The following is a 21,870-nucleotide window of genomic DNA, read 5'->3' as shown; positions in this document are numbered from 1 at the left end:
TGCTCTCCAATCTCTCCTGGTATGTGGCTGGAAATGGAAGGACAACTTCCGGTGCGCTCAGTGGGGCGGTGGGGCTAGGGGTGCACAGACCCAGCCAGGACCCACTCATATGTCCACAAAGAGCTCAGAAATGCCTGTGCTGCTGGCTTGGCTTCAGGTGCTCTGGAGAGAGTGGCTTACTCTGCAGGCACTTTGTTCACTTCCAGTTAGGAGCAGGGGTTCATCTTTTTTGGGAAACCAATATTGCTTACGTTTGTTGACACTTTGTTAGCATCACTCACCACAAACTCTCAGCAGGCCTACGGTCAACTTCATAACATGGTCCCCGTTCTCTGTGTTCTTCCCCTAAGTCCATCAGTGAGAAAAGGTAAAATCCCCTCAAAGGCATAAGTCAAGCTCAGGTTAGACTGCTTTCATAGACACCATGAACGGAAGGCTTTCCTGAAACGTGATTGCTGGTCTGAGAGGAGCCAAGTATTTTCTTGCCAGTGAAACTGTCTTTTTGTTCATTTCTTCAGCCAATAATGCAGACCTTTTCCTTAGAGGTTCAACTTCCTCTTCCTCCTATTTATATGCTGTCTAACTCCTTCAAGGACCATCTCATTTCCAATTTCATAAATCTCCTCTTAGTCTTCAAAAATACTCTCTTCGACCATTAGCAGCTTATGTATCCTCCACTTCTAAAAACTATAATGTTTATTCTCTGTATCGTTTATTGTCACTGAGTAAGAAATAGCTTTTGACATCTTTCATGCTGCTGGTTTTCTGGGTATGTGTGTGCACAAGTGTGCATACACGTGCATACTCTGTACATACACTAATTTTGATGGTAGGATTCCATTTTATATCATAACTTAAAAATGCCAGAAGATCTTAATGCATTGTATATATTTAGTAACAGGAAGTGAGTGACTGAACAGTACTTATGCTGTTGAAGCCAGAAGACAAATCCTTGGGGATATTAGGCACATTTATCCAGCCATCTCTAAAACAAAACTGAAGCCTTAAAAACCAAGGAAACACACAGAGTCACTTTTTAGTTAATAAACACAGCATGGCTCCTTGCCTTTTGCCAAAATTCATACTTCCTACTCTCCTGTAACACTCTGATCCTTGACTGGAAGTACTCTTGATAAAAGGATGAATACATTTCATTTCAACACACACACTTTCCTGGACTTGCACTGGAGTATTCCATGATGATTGCCTCTTGGTTGCCCTGTAGGTTTCAGTTCCTTATAATCACTGTGCTGAAATGCATCAAATTGAGCTACAGAGATCTGCCATTTTCCAGTTACGTGTCCATAATCATGGTGCAGCCTCAGCGCTCCAACCCCTTGAGCAGCCCTCCAACCCAGGAACTGCCATACCATCTCAGCCTGCCAACTTTTTCAACAGGAAATGTGTAAACGGAGCTCTCAATTACTATATCTCACAAAAGGACCCGTGTTTTCACGTTAATGGCAGAAAGTACCTTACAGGACCTTTGGAAGGCTTTGAGTTGTGGGATTTTAATCTTAGTTATTATTTTTTTGCACATTGCAACTGAAAAAAAAATTGAGTAGTGAAACAAAACCAAATAAACTTCCCAAAATAACCCAACAAGCTCTCACTTCTGTGTCAGTTGTGCCTTAGCTAGTCCTCATTTTCTTTTCTTTTTTTTTTTTTTAATGGAGGTATTGGAGATTGAACCTCACGTATGCTAAGTGCTAAGCACGTGCTCTGTCACTGAGCTATACCCATGCCCCTAGTCCTCATTTTCTGATAAGATCAATTCTATTACTCATACAATGGCAATCTATACAATTACGTGGAAACCAAAACACCACCCCAGGGAAGCAAGAACTTGCAAGGAATTCTGTACATCCCAGTGCAGTGGGTTTAGGGCTAGAACACATGAGTCCATGGAGACATGCTTCTTTCTCTCTACCCTGAAGCCCACTCTTTCTTGAGGATATTTTCCTCTTCTCTTTCTATTGCCATCACCCCCACCCCCAGGATTTCACAAAAGGGAGGGGATTTTTTTCCACTGCAATGGCTTTCACATCAAAAAGAGCAAAAGCGTATTTTTCTGAAAGGACAGAGCAAAGGATACTTTCTACCGCTGATCATCTATCTCACTATGTGCTCCGCTGGACACTAGGTATTATTTTCTTAGCTCAACTAATCTCATTAACCTCAAGAATTTTAATTAACTTTTCTTAAGTCAATGCAGGCTTCTCTTGTTGAGCAGGACTGTTTGGAGACATACAGTAAAAATTAAAGCTAGGTTGTTAAGTCTCCAGCCTCATTAAAAGTGCAAAAAAGTAATTAGCAATGTCTTTATATGTGTGTGTTTGTGTGTGTGTGTTTGTTAGGGAAAACATCTGTGCGATTAATTTTCTTGTGTTGGAAAATCGAGCAAAACTGGAGGTTATTCATTGTCACGATGATATTTTAGTCTCACGTAAATTATCAAACAAATGCATATGCATTTGTGAATTGTGCTTTAAACTATAAACTGTTGGCCCTGTGATTTTTCTTCTCACAAAATATCATTAAGTTAACCTTTGAATAAGCTGATGGGCTCAGAGACTTTATAAAAAACTGTCATTCAAAGTAATCAGAAAGCCAGACAAGGAAATAGGGGTCTGTTTGAACATATAATCCAACTTTTCACGTCCAAATATGTTTGAAATGTGATGATAATGTCTTTGGTAGCTGTCAGTCTCAATTCTAATGCTCCATTGCTAAGACAAAAAAATAAACTGCATTCACATCAAGTGGATTTTTCCTGTTGTGGTTCAGAGGTGAAACGTTTCCTGGAAGGGAGCTCATACTTCGGGTATGCTCAATTTTCTCATCACTGTAAAGAATAATGGTTTGCTGCATTTCATGTAGCATCCATTCCTATATCTAAGCTATACTTATTTTCATTTGGATATTCAAGCTAATATGTCATGCATCTTTTTTTCAGCAGTTGGAAATTTACATCATAAAAATGAACACTATCAAGGCTGCAATCCGTCTCAAGATAAAAGGAGTTCTCTTGTCTGCATTGTATCTTTATAAGTCTTTCAGAATTTTACCATAACCTCATGAATTTGATTATCTCCTGAACCAAATGATGTGCAAACATTATTGTCCATGTTTGGCTAAAACTTTCACTGACTCGATTGATCCGCATGGTGTTTTGTTACCACCAGGTAAACTGAAACACACACTGGTGTAAACTGACATTCCAGAAAGTATCACAAGCAATTTAGAGTTAGATGCTAAAGCAGAAATAACATTTATGAGTTAATAAGAGCAGAAGGACATACGTACAATCTGCACATCACACTTCATGGCAGTCTCCTCAGCCAAAATTTATCATGGTAGATTTTATCTTTTTCTATTTCATAGTTTTATATTTTTAAATATTTTATATTTTTCCTTAAAGCAAAGGATAAACATCAGCTTCTTTAATCTTCTACAATTCATATCTGTTCCTTGTCGAACCCTGTTACTTTCCTACACGTAAGTCTGATTCATTCATAAATTCTAAAAACGTTTATGGACACTAACCACATGCCAGACACGATGCTAAAATCTGCAGTGGCAACAGTGAAGATCATCCAACCCCAGCGCGCTGGACGCCACATTTGGGAGGCGGGAGATTCAGTCTTCCTGACCATGCTTCACTTCCAGCCCTAGTTATCGTCTCTTGTATTTGCACAGCCATCTGCTCCTCAGATGCTCCAACACCACAGTATCTGGCCAGTCTGCCCTATTTCTGCCATCAGCAGCTCAGGTTCTATAACTTTCCTTACATACAGCCCAAGTGGTTTCCATGGCAATGTGGCTAAGGCCCAGAGTCCGTCATCATGGTGCCCCAAGACGAGATTAATCAGGTGTCTGAGTTGCCCATGACAGCAACACAAACTGGATGGAAGCAGGCAGGAGAGCAAATGTAGTTGCCTAGGTTGCCAGGAAAGGCAGCTCCCTTAGTGGGGATGGGACCAGGGCTGGACGCTGCCAGGATTTGTTCTGCTTCGGTTTCTGCTTCTTCCTGAGCATCAGTTTTACTCTCTCCTCCTGCTTTTTCCATCAGGCGAGAGCACAGTCATGCCAACTCTCCACTCATACTCTCAAAGCATCAAGATCAGAAAGAAGAGAGGGTATCATTTTCCCAACTTAGAAATGCCTCGGGAAGAGCTCAAAGTTGCCTAGTCTGTGACCCTAGACCCAAGTTTGCACCAGCCCAGCCTGGGGACCCACACTGCCCCTGCGGCTGGAGTAGAGTCTTCCATCACTGGAAGGGGACTCATTCACACGTAGCCACTTGGAAATCTCTATGGCAGGCCAGTTACCCAGTCTCTGTACACGAGGCAGGTCCCTTACATTTTCTCTTCCAGGAGCCCTCCTGCATGGACTGCAGGAAGACTTATGTCTCCCCATTCGGTCTAAAGAAACTCCTCCAGCCAAGTGCTCTTTTTCCCTCCATCACTTGCAACTGTCCTGATCCTTGCTGATGTCTATATCCTAGTCCACATGTCCACATTCTCCTGCTTTTTTTTTTAATTTACATCTCCCTGTGCAGGGTATGGCATGCATGAGACTGTAAGCCTACTCGAGGGCAGGTATTAGTCGATTTAAAATGACCGTGTGGATTTACTCAGTGCAGACAAGAGCAGTGGGACCTAAAGAAGAGTGAACATAGCCCTTCATTTTCAAAGTGTGTGTGTAACCTACCTTCACGTGGACCTTGTCTTTATGTGACTGAAAAAGAGTCAAAAATACTGATATCAGCTCTAGAAAATCTGGTTACTCAAAATGATTCAATACGGGTGGGCATTATATTTACTGTTATCCATTAATTAATGCACACATTATAACTTAGTAAATTGCCTACCTCTGGTTGAGGCATATTTTTTAAGTCCTGAAGAGTCAAACAAAGCAAAACAAAAATCTCTTACTCCAGCACAGATTGAGACATATTCAGAGCTTGAAAAAATGCTTCTGACTGAAAATATTCAACAATCAATAATCCTATGTACTTTCAATAAATTATCAATAATACCTTTTTGTCATCACCTGTCCCACATGACTCTTGACACAGAAGACCCTCCGTGTCTGAATGCCCACGCCACACGTCGCTTCTCCATTCCAGCCAATGGTTGCATTAAGGGCAGTTACCAATGTGTCTTCAGAACAGGGGCCCCACGGAGCTGTCTCCCAGTAGAGTTGCAGACAAGAATGGTCATTGCATGAACGATACTCGTGGAGGGCCTGACTAGGGGGGCACGGCTTTCCACCTGCGAAAACCAAAATCAAACAGAATACACAGCGGGCGCTGGTGTTATCGCCATGTGGCTGCCTTGTTACTGTCATTCTTGTTTTTTGTTGTTTTAACTGTTTTAATGGTCTAGAAAGAGGGCCTTTGTGACACAACCTTTCATTGGCCTGAGCCAAGTCACTCCATTTCCAACTCAAAGGTCATGGTTCTTTCGTCCTGAGGAACAACCTGAGAACAATACATTGCACCCTTCTCTCCCAAAGAACAGACAACGGTGCATGTCAATTAGATGTAAAAAATCAATTGATTCTACTTTCCACCTCTGAGTCATGCATTTCTGAGATGAACTCCAAAGAAATCTGCTTTTATCTTAATATTATTATGCCTACACAAATTAGTCAGTTAGCTATAGTAACCCATGACCTTGAAGTGATATCAGGTCAAACACACACATACACACACATTACCTACATATGCTCTTTCTTTCCTAAGAGAGTATTATTTTCTCTCAGAGAACCACTTTAAGACCTCTATCCTCCATCAAGCAGTGCATTTTACTGCTATTTGAGAAATCGAGAAATCTCAAAGTTTGGCAGGAGAGAGCCCATCCTTAAACTCAGAAATAATACCAGACAATGTGTTATCCACTGCCAGGGAGACCAGACAGATGTGCACCCTGGGTGAGTCAGACAACCAAATTTCATGACTATCTTTTCTTTCCCATTTTTATATCCATGTAAAAACTGGTATTTACCTAAAGTCTTGACTTTTTCCCCCTCCTCCTCCACATTATAATGTTTTATTCAGTGGGCCAAATGCTTGAGAAGATCTATGACCTTGGTCTTGTTATTCTTGTTATTTCTTTTCCCCCATTAAATACTATTGACTTTTTCTCCCTCCAGAAGTATAACAGACAAGAAGAGAAAGCAAATGCACTTTAAGAATATGAAAATCTTCCTTCATCTTGACCCTGGCCCCATTTCTTAGGACCACAGAACAGAATCTTGTTTAAAAAGTTCCTCAAAGCCAGTGGCCATACTACTGTGCAGTTCCAACTGAGCTGTAGGCACACAAAGCCGAGGAAGGACCTGAAAGAAATGACACATATGTCTGGAGACCGAGACCATCGCTGTAAGTGATAGGAACAGTAGCTCCTCTCATTCGCTCTGATGTCACCCATTTACATTCTCATAGTACCATTTTAGCTTCTTCAGAGCCCTTTCCACAGCCTTCACCTTTCTCCCTCTCACCACAGGCTAGCCTGACAGAACAGGAGATGAGGGCACACAGATCTGGTAGCCTGCCGATGTCAGTGGTGGCTCTTGTTCAAGAAGCCACGTCTCTTAACTCCTAATTTGGAACTCGTTTTACCAGACATATTCCAATTAGGTTCCCAATTGCATGAGCTATCTGAAGTGGGATGTATATCAACCCAGCTTTATTTTCTTCCCCAAAAAAGTATTTCAAAAACTAACATCTGTTTGATTGCCACAGCCTGGATATAGGATGGGCTTAAGTAATTCATGTCGATATGGGAACCTGCAGAGGATCAAAGAGAAAAGGCACACCTGGAAAACAAACTGTTCATTTGGATGTAGGGAACAGAAGCCTTTCCTATTACTCACCTTCTCCAGCCAACGCCAGGATAGTCCTCGACCTGGTCTGTTTCCCATCTGAGTTTTTATTTGAACAAGACCGGGAGCAGGATGACCACTCTGTCCACTCACTCACCACACAGTCCATTCGGCAGGGAATTTCACAAGCTATCTGTTCAGGAGGAGGAGATGCTGGACAGAGACTCCCCGATACATCTTCTCCTGCAATCAACCAGATAAAGACAGATGCCGATGAATATAAAATTGAGGCCAGTCCAAGGAACTTTTAGGTTCATCACTGCCTGTTACTTCAGCTTAGCTCACAAGACGTCACCTGGTGTCTAAACCAATAAAGTACAAAAAATGATTTTTTTTTAAGCCGGTCATAATATTTATGTCAAGAAAACCTGCCAGGAGAGAATTCGGCATTTAGAAAGGTAGATACAGCAGCAAAGCTGCCATTTGTCATCCTTCACGGGGACAAGTGGGCTTCTCCCAGGAACAGTTTAGCCATGGATGGCTGGAGACAGACAGGACTGACACGTTATTGACAACCACATGTAACAAGTACATGGTTTTCTGCAAAATGGGAGTCAGAGTAGTCAGCTGGCTTGAAAACCACAATATATGTTGAGCAATCTATTCTACTCACTCCCCAAAATTATCAATCTAATTTTCTATTGAGTGTTTTCACCTCCAAATATGTAACCTTAAGCAAGACTGTCACCACGATGATCCTTTTATGCTATTTGTGTATAGTCATATATAATCCCAAACCACATGGAAATGAACCCATGGCTAAAATTATATAATGGTGGGGGGGAGGGTATAGCTCAAGTGGTAGAGTGCATGCTTAGCATCCACAAGGTCTTGGGTTCAATCCCCAGTATCTCACCCAATAAACAAACAAACAAACCTAATTACCTCCCCCCCAAAAAATAAAAATTAAAAATAAAACAAAATTATACAATGGATTTATACAAAAGTTGAAAGCAAGTTGGAAGCTTCCCCTAATGCATTTACTATTCCCCTTTGAATGATGTGATGAATTATTCCAACCAAAATATTTATATATATATATAAATATTTATATATAATGCATATAAACATAAATATGTATTATATATAATAATATATAGCACATATTATATATATATTATATATATATATATATATAAAAAACGGGGGGATGGAGTTTTACAATTAACAGATGATAAGACTAAACGGATCATTTCTAAGTTGCTTTTCCATATCTCAAGTGATTACAATAAAAAATTTTTAAACTCTCTTTCAGGTTATTTATTCACTATTTTTAGAATTCAAATATTCCCCTTTATAGATAACAATTCAACTCTTACTAACCCCTGCCCACCCCTACAGTTGCCACACAGAGACAGAAGATGTGAAGGAGAGCGACACCATTCATGGTTTGAAGGAATGCCGTGAAACGCGGAATGGCAACAACGGGGAGAGGCAGCTTTGTCCGTATGACTTTACGCCTGTGGAATTCTCCTGTCATAACGTGACACAAAAAATAACTGCAAAAAGGGACCAATACTTATGCAGCATCTCTCCTGGGCCAGGCACTGTCCTTGTAAGATGCTCTTGGAGGCAGAAGTGACTCATCTCGTTTCGTAGATGATGAGTCAGTGGCTCTGGAAGGAAAACCTGCTCAGGGTCACACAGGCCTGAGTTGGGAATCAAATTGAAACTTTCTGACTCCAAAACTTCGAGTTTCCCCACTAACCATACTGGGTCTAATTCCAAGGGATGGATATTTCTTTTTGGAGGAAGTAAATAAAACAAGCTGACAGTGAGCCACACAGTCTGGAGGAGAAGACAGTACCCTCCTAACATCTGCATTCATATTTGTAAATGAGGCCAGGCTCATTGTCCTTAAGGTACAAATAAAACTTTTCAAGCATATTATGAGAAGTAATAGAGATTTCAGCAGATAATCAAGCTGAAAGACCAGTTCCAACCATTCTCTTTTCAATCTCAATCTATTTTCAGGTTGAGTCCACACTGTATAGGACATGCAAACACACACACACACACACACACACACACCCCAATACAACTAAGGGGGGTGCCTTCCCAAGTACAATGTAGAAAGGCCGAACAAAATGTACAGACTAGATTGAATCAAAATCCAGTTTCCACATTTGTGACTATTACGAGCAAAATTTTTATACAAAAAAGACCTTAAAGCAGTGTCTTGCTAAGAACATTTTGAAGAATAGGAGATATTGGAAGAGTTCTTATTTTAAAAATTAGAGGGTGAGCTGAGAAGTACTCGGTTAAAATAGTAAAATCAGTCTCATTACTGTAGAGCAGTGGATGTTGAAAATGCCAACTACTATGTAAACTTCCTGAGATTGAAATGGTATGTGGTGGTTTTTAACCTTATTTGACCAATGGCTACCTTTTAGGGAGAGCATCTCTCCCAGAAATGGTATTTTATTGATATATTTTGAGAAAACCCTGCCTTCAAGAGTTATAAAATTATCAACTACTATTTCATGAGCACATACCAGGTCCAAGGCATATAATGGAATAAATACAAGTGAAGATACTATTATTCATCTCCCAGCTCATGATTAATAACAGAGAGATGAGCTATAAATACATAAAGATAAAACCTAGTCCAAAAGTAAATGTCAAGCTGCAAATTTGTGCTTTAAACAGAGACTGCCATGGTGGTTTAAGGAAGAGGAGGCTCTCTGAGGGACTAGCCTGAGAGCAGAAGGCTTTCAACACGCAGAAGGACCAAGGCTGAGAATCAAGGGGAGGGCACTCCAGGCAATCCAAATGTCAACAAAGGTACAGTGTAGGAAAACACAAGGTATGTGGGAGACAGTTAATCCTGAAGCTGCAGGAGGAAGAGAGAAAGCCCGTATTGGAAGAGGTATCTGATATCAAATTCTGAATAACTTAGAATGACACATGAATTTGGTTCCATTTCTGCCTTCCTTAAATTCCCAGATGTTCAGGTTTCCCATGACCCAAATTTAGCATCCTCCCTAGTCATCCATCATTCAGCACCCTTAGATTCACTTGGGGTGCTGGGATGATTTTTTTTAAAACTTAAGCTGTCCTATAAACTGATATACCCATTTCCACTGTGCAGTTAAATGTCATTATTCCCGCCAACATTCTGACAGCTTGTCTATACAGGCTAACTCAGAAGTGGGAGCACACAGATAAGCCATTCTTCAGGGAAGCCACGTTAACAGTCAACAAGCAAGCTCAGCAATTCATGCGTGAGCTACTGCCTAAGAAGTTTTGCTAAAGAAAAGTTGTACAATGAGATCTCAGCCACAGGTAGCCTAAGTATGTGAGGGTGAATCCTAGCACCACTGATCCTCTTGAGGGTTTCACTTAACTTCTTCGAACATCAGTTATCTCATCTGCAATAATGAGGTAATAACATTAACCCTTCACAGATATTCTAAGGACGTGAAATCACTTATGCAAAATACACAGCAGGAAGGCTGTCCAACAACACAGGGAGGATTCCATATAGAGATACAACCTTAAAAAATGTTGTCTGCAAAGAGGTACACCACCAAAACCTAATGACGTTCTTTACCTAAAAAATCTAGATATTTACGCCACAATCTTGGAAAGCGCTTGCTTTACTAAGCATAGACGTGTGCAAACAACTACCAACAGCTGCACAGACTGGTTCACACAATATATTAAGACTGTTTATAATTATCCAGATCATTTTATTTATATGTGGCTACTTTACACGATTTAAGAGCCAAAAATAAAGCACTTGAGACTGAATAACCTCATCTGCCCATCCACATTGGTCTAAGTGTCTTCCCACTGCACAGAGAGAACCCGTTTCAAAAGAGGATCATTTATACTTTCCTGTTTTCATTTTTGAGGCTGGATCGATGAGACCAACTAAAATCTCAGGCAAGCATGGAAAATAAAGCAGCACACAGCACAGAATCTTAAATCATTAAAAGTGATTTTCACAAGCTCTTGTAATCTAATGTCATAATAAAATTGAATATATTTAAGAGGCAAATTGAATTCATCTTCCAAGAAGACCCTAAAATTACTTCCAGTCCTCACCAAGCTCCCAGGGATGGATAATGACAAACGCCACTTTCTCTCCTCATGTAATAGATGTATTTAAACCATTTGTGATTTTGAAAATATGGGATATGGTGCTGCTCCAACCTTGTCACCTGGTACTTTTTAAATAATTTAAAATGGCAAAATCCACATCACATAAAATGAACCATTTTAGAGTAAACACTTCAGTGGCACTTAGTAAATCACAATGTTTTTGCAACTACCAACTCTATCTTGCTTCAAAACATCTTCACTACTCCAAAGTAAAAAAACTCTTCACCTGGGAGGGTAATAGCTTAGTGGTAGAATGCATGCCTAGCAAGCAAGACGTCCTGGGTTCAATCCCCTGTACCTCCATTAAAAAAAACCCCAAAAATCCCTTTACCCATTAAACAGTTTCTCCCCATTAACTCCTCCCTCAGACTCTGGCAACCACCAATTTATGTTCTATCTCTACAGATTCATCTGTTCTGAATACTTTATAACAATGGAATCATGTATGTTGTGATCTTTTGCATCTGGCTTCTTTCACTTAGCATAATACTCTGGAGGATGATTGATATTGTAGCATACATCACTACTTCATTCCACTTATGATGGGGTAATATTCCACTGTATGTATTTCCATGATTTGTTTATCCATTCAAGGCAAGGAGCACCTTTTGGCTATTGTGAATAGTGCTGTAAGAACACGCTTAGACATGTATTTGTTTGAGTAGCTCTTTTAAATTATTTTCACTATATACTTAGGAGTAGAATTCTGGACTTATATTCATCACTCAGTTTTGTTTGTGATTCTGTAGACATTGGCATTGACAGCCAGATGACTAGGTCTTGGCCATGGTTCACTCTACTTCCCTCATATTTGCCCATTCCTGGCTAAAAACAACAGTTCTTAGATGAGGGAAAGATTCTTGAACATCTGAATAATCTTGAAATTCCCCCAAAATTTTTATTCTAGTTCAAATGAATAGGCTACTTAAAGTAAAACTATTTCATGGCAGAATCTCTATGGCTATTGGTCAAACAACCACGTAAATTTAACACTAATGTAGCCATCAGACTTCGGGCTTTCCACATCAAACTAATGTTTAAACCATACTTATACTATATACTGTGGCATTCTTTCTTTTATAATCCTAAGGAACTAGAATTTAATATTATAATCTACCATCTATCTTTTATAACAATACAACAAACAACTATCATTCTTAGTTTTCTGACTTTACACCACGTATCCAAAAGAGAAAAGATACAGACAAAATAGGAAAAGAAAGAGAAACTCAGATATCTATGAATCCACAGTCTGATTTTAAAAGTTGACCAGCATTCTGTCATTACACAAACTTCAAACTACCTTACTCTTCCCAAAATAACACAATTTTGGTGCTTTATTGAGATTTCCTCTTGTATACTATATCACACTATCTATGGAGAATAATGAAACAGTTATTGAAAATACTCTACATGTCATAAAATTTTATGTCCTATTTAAATTTCAGAAAAGAATGCCAATAAACCTTGATTAAATGCTTGCCGACAGCTGAGTAAGATGTCAGTGGACAGTACATAGCAAATTTACTGGAGTTTGTATGCACTTAATTCCATTTTTTTTTTTAATTTAACTGTTATCTCCTTAAAGGCAAGTAGCCCCTGGCCACTTCTGGACTGGGACCCTAATCAGCTAAGGAAATGTTTATATTTCAAGCCAACAAAATATGAAACAGAAGTAAGGGCTAAATAGAAGCTATGTGCCACAGCGCCATGGCAGCAATGCAGTTAATGCTTCTGCTGGCTAATTTTACAATGTGAAGTTTATTTGTCTATCTAGCTTGCACATACAGAAAGGCAGATAAAGAAACCTGATGTTAAGTATCATCATATTCAAAATAACCAAAACAACAACTGCAATAAAATAAAATTAAGATCAGCATCTGATATCTGGGAAAGCACAGAGTGGGCTATACTCTGCGCAAACCACACAGTTTACTGAATATTCATATTGACATCATTAGTTAGGCACTATGTTACACCTGAGGTCCTGAATTTGCACCTCTTGGTGGGAGATGGAAATGTTAGCTATCCTGATTGTGGTAGTGGTTTCATTGGTGTATTCATCTATTAAAATTCATCAAATTGTACACCTGAAAAGTGTGTAGTTTACTGTACAGGAATCATACCACAATAAAGGTGTTAAAAAAAGTAAAATATAAAAAAGTATTTTTTAATTAAGAAAAAGTACTTGGTCAAAAGTCATAATGGCTTTTAAGTGTCTGAGCAGGAACTGAAAAACCTACCTGCCAGACATTACAAGCCATATTCTTATCCATTTGCTGTACTGCTTCCTGGTTCACCTCTCACCTACGTCTTTCTCGTTACATTACTTTTAGCTGATGTCAAACCATAAAGACGGGATTCTACACAATTCATTGTCAGATAGTCGGTAAATTTAGTATTGGAAAGAGTAAGCCCAAGGGAGGGAGCAGCTTGATTATCTGGGAATTGCATCATAAGACAAGACTGAATAAGGCAATACTTTTCAAAAATGAAAGTTAAACAGATGAAGAAGGTTCCAAATGGAGTACTGGAAGGATAAGATAGAACATAAGGCCAAACAGGAACAGGAAAGTACGGACATTCAGCAAAAACACACAATGCGTGATCACACAAATACAAGCCCAATATACAGTCATGATGTAAGGATGCTCAGAAAGAGAAAAACAATAAAACTCTAACAGCTGATAAAAGAAAAAGAGAATGTAAGAATACAGACTAAATAAAATAAGCATGAGGAAAACGCCAAACAAATGTTAAAAGGAAAATACTTTACATAAGAAATAGCAATAGCAAGAGAAAGAAAAATACCATATGAGCTCGCTCATATGTGGAATCTAAAATTAAAAAAAAAAGAAAGAAAAGAAAAAGACAAATGAACATTAGTACAAAACTGAAACAGACTCATAGACATAGAATACAAACTTGTGGTTGCCAGGAGGGAGGGAGATGGGAAGGGACAGACTGGGAGTTTGAAATTTGTAGATACTGACAGGTATATATAGAATAGATAAACAAGATTATACTGTATAGCACAGGGAAATATATACAAGATCTTGTGGTAACTCACGGTGAAAAAGAATGCGACAATGAATATACGTATGTTCATGTATAACTGAAAAATTGTGCTCTACGCTGGAAATTGACACAACATTGTAAACTGACTATAACTCAATAAAATAAAATTTAAAAAATAGCAACAGCTTAAAATAGGGAATCAGTATTTCCAAGGTAAACATGTTCACAAAGGCCAGAAGTTAGCTGAAATTCCATCTGACAGCAGGTGAGCTATTTGTTCAGAAGCTGGTCTGACTGAGCAGGTATATGAGTTCCTCAGCATCTCAGAATATAATAGCAGCAGCTAACACTTTGATCACTGAGAATGTACCCAGCAGAATGTTACAGTTTACATGTATTTATGAACTCATTTAATCCTCAAAGCATCAATAACAGTAAACATGTACATTAATCAATGTTTATTACTCTAAGTGAATTACATATATCAACTCATTTAAATGTCATGGCAGTGCTATGAGGTAAGATCTACCATTATGCTCATTATACAGATGAGAAGACTGAGTCTTAGATCCGTGAAATTACCCATCCAAAGACAAACACAGGTAAAATGGTAGAGCTTGAATTTGGACCTGGGCAACCTAGTGCTAACAGCCCATTTCTTAAACACAATCCTTTATCGACAGGCATATCTTCTACTCACTGTCAGGACAATTTATGTGCTTGGCTACACAAAACCTGATCTGTGGAGAATCAGTCAAGTGTAAAGCATCCCAACACCTTTAGCTCATGAATTCTGTGTGTTATTCAGGTGTGAGAAGATGCGAAAGGCCAGAAACAGTGTATGATTTACAAGCAAACTACAATTGCTTAAAAACACATGCACATAAAATCTAACAAAATGTCTTAGTGTTGAAACATCACATTTCCTTGGCCTCAGTCACATATTCCAGAGGGAAGTAACTGCTATTTTATGAATGTGTAAAAGGTTTGAAAATTACTCATTATGACCTAGGTTTGGAAAAACAAAGACTATTTGTATAGTTCTGTTTTTTGACACCTACCAAAATGTGGCCTTGAAAAATTACTGTTTTTTTCCTATAAATGATATCAAATTGCTCACAAGCCCCAATTTCTGGTTGGTGGCCAGGGCCAGATGGGAGTTGGGGAAGGGACAGAAATATATTCATTTAAAGTAACTTAGCACCTCATGATCCAACTAAATCTTTTCAAAGGTAACTCAGTCTCAGTTTTTCAATATTTCTCCCTCTCTCCTTCTTCCTTTCTCTCTGGGTGGCAGCTGAATGTAACACACACCCATGTTGTTGCTCACTTTCCTTTGAAAATTGCTGGTTCCCTACTGAGCTATTCCCATCGACTTGGTCTTTGTGAATCATCATCTAGTCTTTGACGATCCGCCTGCATCCACTGCTAATTTCTAGGGTTCCTGTCACAGCTTCTGATTTTCTAGTCCAGGTAATTGATACTCACATAGACCTGACTCCAAGCTACTTCCAGTTTCCTGGGGCAGTCAGCACCTCCACGTCCCACGGTGGGGCACGATAAACCCCCAGGTTACAGATAAACTGGGGAGACCAGGTTGGGAGGGTGCTGGGCAGCTAGCTCAGACCCACTCTGTGCCTAAACACAGCACACCCCTGTGTCACTATCTCAGCCCCATCTCTTTATGTTGGGGTGCAAGGAACCCTGTGTATAGTCTCTTCCCACAATTTCAAACCAGGAATGAAATACTGGCCACTCTGCTTTGCTTTCCCTTTAACCTATCTGAAATGTCCAGAGGTTTCACTTCTTCAGTCCCACATTTCATCTGCAGAATGAGAGGGGCCAAGGATCCTCATGTCCACGTGCCGCTTCTCAATCTCCTCCCTAGGTACCCCCCTTTCTGATCCAGGAAACTGGCCAATGCAGGATTCTGGCTTATGCTAAAACTGTATTCTGAGTCATCTGGCCTCTCATTCTCTTATCTGGAGGGATCTATCTGGGATTTACGAAACACTTTTCTCCCATATGCCTGGCTCTTACATATGAAAGCCTGCTTTTCAGGGTTACTGTTTCTGAAATGAGCTTCAAGATTTCATTTTTGAGCACTGACTTGTTCTGTCTGTTTGCATCTGAGGCATAATAATCTTAATGTTTTTGTACACAGTGGATTGCTCAGAAATTTGGTGGGGTGGTAGGTGGGGGAGGTGGTAAGAAGGTCTTGTCCAAGAAGGCACAGAGCAAACATTGAAAAAGGCACACTGATACAGTTCAAAACACGATTTAAGGGTATCTGCTTAGTGTGGAAACCCTGTTTCTCATGAGAATTTAACAGAGAAACTCTGTACAATTTTTAAAAGATGAATCTGGAATGACAATAATGAAATAAATGTCCTTTGTAATGCAAGACATGCTTCTTCAAAAGGGAAAAAAATCTTTTGAGTAAATAAACAGTGCATTATAATAGACAGAATATTAGACGAGGAGTTGGGATTTGAGTTCTGCCTTTGATACTTACCAAAATGTGACCCTGGAACATTATTAAGCTGTTTTAGGCTTCGGATGCCTTGTGTAAGCAGGAGGTGGGGCACTACTATCATCTCCAATTACATTATCTGTTCTGATGCGAGATCAAAGAGGCTAACGTAAAATAATATTTTGGAAATTGCAAAGCACCTTTATATATAATGTGACTTTTTATTATGGGTGGAAATAAGGATAAAGGGCATTCCAAATAGAAAAATGATTTGAATCAAAGATACTATATTCTCCATCCTAATTTTGCCTTCGCTGGAAAAATAAGAGGAATTGAAATGATTATATAAAGGCAGAGATGATACTACTCTTCTCACCTGTCTACCTATCCAGCTATGTATCGAGCTATTAGGAAGAGGACTTGGACCAGATTGAATATGTGGTATACCTTTAGAAAGTACAAGTTTCAGGTTGTCTAAAAGTTTTCAAATATTTGAAAATTAGTATTTTAAGTTAAACTGGGGAAGTCAACAGAGCAAAATGATAATACATCAGTAAAGAATAATCATTCCTCTCTGTAATTAACCTTCAGGAACATAATTTTAATGCCTATAAATGGGAAATATAATTTACTTAACTACTTCACTTTAATTGCACAATTAAGATGTTTTCAATTTCCCTGTGATGAGTAATACAGCAGAGAACACTCTTGACCATATCGTTGATTGCTTTCCTAAGAGTAAATTTCTAGAGATGGAAAATCCTAGTCAAGGAATGTGAACTTCATTAAAGTCCTTGTATGGAAAATAATCTCAATTTCCTTTTTTTTGTTATTTATCATCACCCTTGATTTAAATTTTTTTTAATTTACATACAATAAAATGCACTCTTCGGGCGCTACAGTTCCATGGGTTTTGGCAAATGCATTGAGCCTGCATCCACTACCAAAACCATGAGACAGAACAATTCTGTCACCACAAATATTTCCCTGTGCTGCCCTCTTTGGACTCAACCCCTACCTGCCCGAGCCCCTCAATCTTAACCCCTAGAAAATCCTGATCCATTCTGTCTCTACAGTTTTGCTTTTTCTCCCCTAGAGTGTCACCAAAATGGAATTCCACAGCCTGTGTTGCTGCATGTGTCAATAATTCATTCCGTTTTTGTTCTTGTTGAGTATTACTCCACTGCACGGATAGAACACATTTTGTGTATTCTCCTACTGAAGGACATCTGGGTTGTTTCCACATATTGGTGATTCTGAATAAAGCTGATACACAGGTTCTTGTGTAAATATAACTTTTAATTTACTTTGGGTAAATAATTAGGAGGGTGATTGTTGGGTCATCTGTAAGCGTAGATTTTATAGGACACTTTCAAACTGTTTCCCAAAGTGGTCATACCATATTTCATTTCATCAACGATGCGTGGGCTTTCTGGTTGTTCTGCCTTGTTACCAGCAGTAATTCGGTATGTATGTATGTATGTATCTATCTATTTACCTATTTATCTATTTATTTATTTATTTATTTATATTTATTTAGAGGTACTGGAGATTGAACCCAGGACCTCATGCATGCTAAGCACGTGCTCCACCACTGAGCTATAACTTCCTTCCCAATTTTCATCATACTTACGGTGCATAGTGGTAATACTCCGTAATTTTTATTTTCATTTTCCAAATTACTAATGATGTTGAACCTCTTTTCATGCTCTTACTTGTCATTTCTACATCTCTGCTGGTAAAGTGTCTATGCAAATCTTTGACTCAATTTTCAAACTGGATTGTGTTATGAATTGAATGTTTGTGTCTCTCCAAAATCATATACTGAAACCTCAACCCACTATGTGGTGGTATTTGGAGGGGGGGCCTTTGGGAAGTGACTAGGTTCAGACAAGGTCATAAGAGTGGGGGTCTCATTGTGAGATTAGCGTCCTTATAAGAAAAGGAAGAAAAAACACGCAGAGAGAATGGAGCTGTCTATAAGCCAAGAAGCAGTCCCTCACCAGACAACAATCTGTAGGCACCTTGATTTTGCATTTCAAAACATTTCGAAATAAATTTCTGTTGAAAAAGCCACCTAGTCTACTTTTTTTGTTTCAGCAGCCAGAGCTAAAACAGGTTGTTTGTTTTCATAGTATTGAGTTTTGAGAGTTCTTCATATACTCTAGTTACAAGTTCTTTGTCAGACTTGTGATATACAAATACATGCTCATGGTCTGTGTGGCTCTTCTTTGCATTTTCTTCAGAGTATTTTTTGCAAAGCAAAGTTTTCATTTTTAATTAAACTTTTAATTTAAGTCCAATCTGTCAACTTTTCCTTTATGGTTTGTGCTTTGACGCCATATCCAGTTTGCTCTGAAAAAATACAAATTTTCAGGAAGGAATAGAAAATGTATTGTCTGTTGCAAACAAAAACTGAGTTGAAACTTACATAGTAGGCCCTAAAATTTCACAATTTTGGATAGAGTGAACTCTTTAACTAGCGCGTCCCACTCTCTAACACTAATACAAGGTTTCAAATATGGAAGCATAATTTTTCCATGGCAAATATTTACTGACGTAACAGCTGAAAGTCCAGCATTATAACTACCGACAATATGTGTGATGCAGTAATAAATAGCTTTTGGGTAAAACAACCCTTATGAAGTATCCAAGCAGTATGATGCACAATCTCCAAAGATGGAACTTTGCCTTTTATAATATTGCATCAAACACTGAGCACAATGCCTGGTGCATAGTAGGTCTCAGCAAATTCTGGCTGAAGAAATAAACGAGAAGAGAAAGATGTTACATTGATGTAAGGTAGAAACTGTAGCTTATGCTTTTGTAGTATGCATCCCAGCCCCAGTGCAGTATGCCCCGACAGACACCCGTGATGAACCCATAGAGATGTCAGGCACTAACTGGGAAACAGGTCAGGTTTCTGACCTCAACAGTAACTGAGAGACAGTATCGCATAATGGATTCCGGAGTCAGATGGCCCCGGTTCAAATCCTAACTCTGACATTTGTTTGCTAATACTTAATCATTCTGTGCCTCAGTGTCCTCATCTGTACAACGGTGACTTCTATTTCTCAGGAGACTGTGCTGAAAACAGTACCTTCTTCATAGCACTCCTATTCTCCTAGGTTATTTAAAAAATACAATCAGTTGATATACGTAAAGCTCTAAGATGGGAGCCTGCCACATAATAGTTAATATTATTAGGTAGTAATGTGTTGAAAGTTACAGACCACAGTAAACTATTTTCATTCCAACAAATTTTTAAGCTTAAGCCCCTGGGAAGGCTGTCTGTCTAAATCACATGCCTGCTACTGTGGGAACTATGACACTGTCAGTTTTTCCCTTCAAACCCTGCGCTATTTGGGATCCTAGAAGAACATGTAGAGTTCACCAATATCTTCTAAGCATTTTTGTACTCGGGAAGAATTCTACAAAAGCAAAAAAAAATTTTTTTAAAGCAGCCAAATATCCCTGATTGTGTAATTCTCATAGGAAAGCCATACCGTTTCCCTTTAAAAGCACCGTTGATGCCTTTTTCCTATGCTTCATCCCCTGGCTATTAAAGTGTTCCTATTCTATTTTACAGAACATGGCAGGGGTCTAATGATTACTTCTGTACCAGACTGAAGAACTATAATAAAACACTAAGCCACAAATCCACACTGAAGGTTTGCAGTGCTGAACTAGTGGAGAATTATACTCTATCATTTTCTCACTGAAATGCTGCAAACTAATTAAGACTCTAAAATGAAGATGGTACACTACTTTCCCAATTCATTTCACAAACTCAGTTCAGACATAGGATCACAGTACCATAGACCAGAGGGCATATAAACTGATTCTCAGAATATGTCTCATTATCTATCAGAAAATGAGATCCAAACAGCTTTTAAAAACTTAGTTCCATCTTTTCTCAAACCAGACAAAAGAGAAAAAATAGAATCTCCAAATAAAAATTAAGTGGATGATAATTAGAAAAACAGGATGGTGAAAGAATAAATGCTGAAGGTTTTAAAAAGTCATAGTGATGTCAGGTGGACATCTGTAAGTATACTAAATAAAAATGTTTTCACTTAGATTAATTACATAGATGGTACGAGATCCAAGAATATATAGATTTCTACTATAATAATTTTTACCTTCTGTACCTCACCAGTATTGTCTTAAGACTGATGTTGATGTCTTCTAGCAATTGAAGGAATTCTAAAGTAGAATAAACCCTATCTCTGGATATATGTCCAGAAGTGGGATTGCTGGATCATATGGCAAGTCTATTCTTAGTCTTTTGAGGAATCTCCATACTGTTTTCCATAACGGCTGTACCAAAGTACATTCCCATCAACAGTGTAGGAGGGTTCCCTTTTCTCCACACCCTCTCCATCATTTCTCATTTGATACACGTACCCCAATGTTCATAGCAACACTATTTACAATAGCTAAGACATAGAAGCAACCTAAATGTCCATCAACAGATGAATGGAAAAAGAAGTTGTGGAATTTTTATACAACGGAATACTACTCAGCCATAAAAAATGATAAAACAATGCCATTTGCAGCAACATGGATGGACCTGGAGATTGTCATTCTAAGTGAAGCAAGCCAGAAAAAGAAAGAAAAATACAATATGATATCACTTATATATGGAATCTAAAAAAAAAAAAAAAGACAGATGAACTTATTTATAAAACAGAGACAGACTCACATACATAGAAAACAAACTTACGGTTACCAGGGGGGAAGGGGGTGGTAAGGGATAAATTGAGAGTTCGAGATTTGCAGATACTAACTGATATATATAAAATAGATAAACAACAAGTTCATACTGTATAGCACAGGGAACTATATTCAATATCTTGTAGTAACTTACAGTGAAAAAGAATATGAAAACAAATATATGTATGTTCATGTATGACTGAAGCATTGTGCTGTATGCCAGAAACTGACACATTGTAAACAGACTATACCTCAATAAAAAAAAAAAGAATAAACCCTCTCTCTACTTGTATGTCTTCATAAAACTGATCTATAATTATAATAATAATTCAATTGGCACTACTATTTTTCCAGCCAATCTCAAATAGTCCAAAAAAATCAATAAACTTAAGTAAGGTTTAAAATATCAAAATAAAATGTATGCTGAAATATTTCAAAATATAAGGAGTAAACTCAAGCAAACGTTTCAAAAATCCAAACCTCACTTTATACTACTGCCAAATTCTCCTTAATATTCCATAAGGGTAATTGTGCCATTTGATTCAAGCTGTATGCTCAGAGTAATAAAAGATGAATACAGACATTTGAAATCTTTGAAATTCATGTACTGCTTTTTCTTCTGCACTGACCCCCAAAAGAAACATGTTCTTATTTCATGAAATAAA

General features: G+C 38.5%; 1 protein-coding gene across 1 annotated transcript in view; it reads right to left on the bottom strand.

The window, feature by feature from the left end:
- The window catches only part of THSD7B (thrombospondin type 1 domain containing 7B), a 764,170-nt gene that overhangs the window by 344,865 nt on the left and 397,435 nt on the right, over positions 1-21,870 (bottom strand). Inside the window, exons 8-9 of the mRNA XM_064484730.1 lie at positions 6,883-7,074; positions 5,042-5,276 (exon numbers count right to left, since the gene is read on the bottom strand). Of these exons, the coding sequence (XP_064340800.1) occupies positions 5,042-5,276; positions 6,883-7,074 (427 nt within the window). The remainder of the gene's footprint in view (positions 1-5,041; positions 5,277-6,882; positions 7,075-21,870) is intronic.

The sequence above is a fragment of the Camelus dromedarius genome, chromosome 4 (genome assembly GCF_036321535.1).
Source record: "Camelus dromedarius isolate mCamDro1 chromosome 4, mCamDro1.pat, whole genome shotgun sequence".
Classification (NCBI taxonomy): Eukaryota; Metazoa; Chordata; class Mammalia; order Artiodactyla; family Camelidae; genus Camelus; species Camelus dromedarius.
Note: the sequence above shows the minus strand (reverse complement) of the source record. Positions and strands in the feature narration are given on the sequence as shown.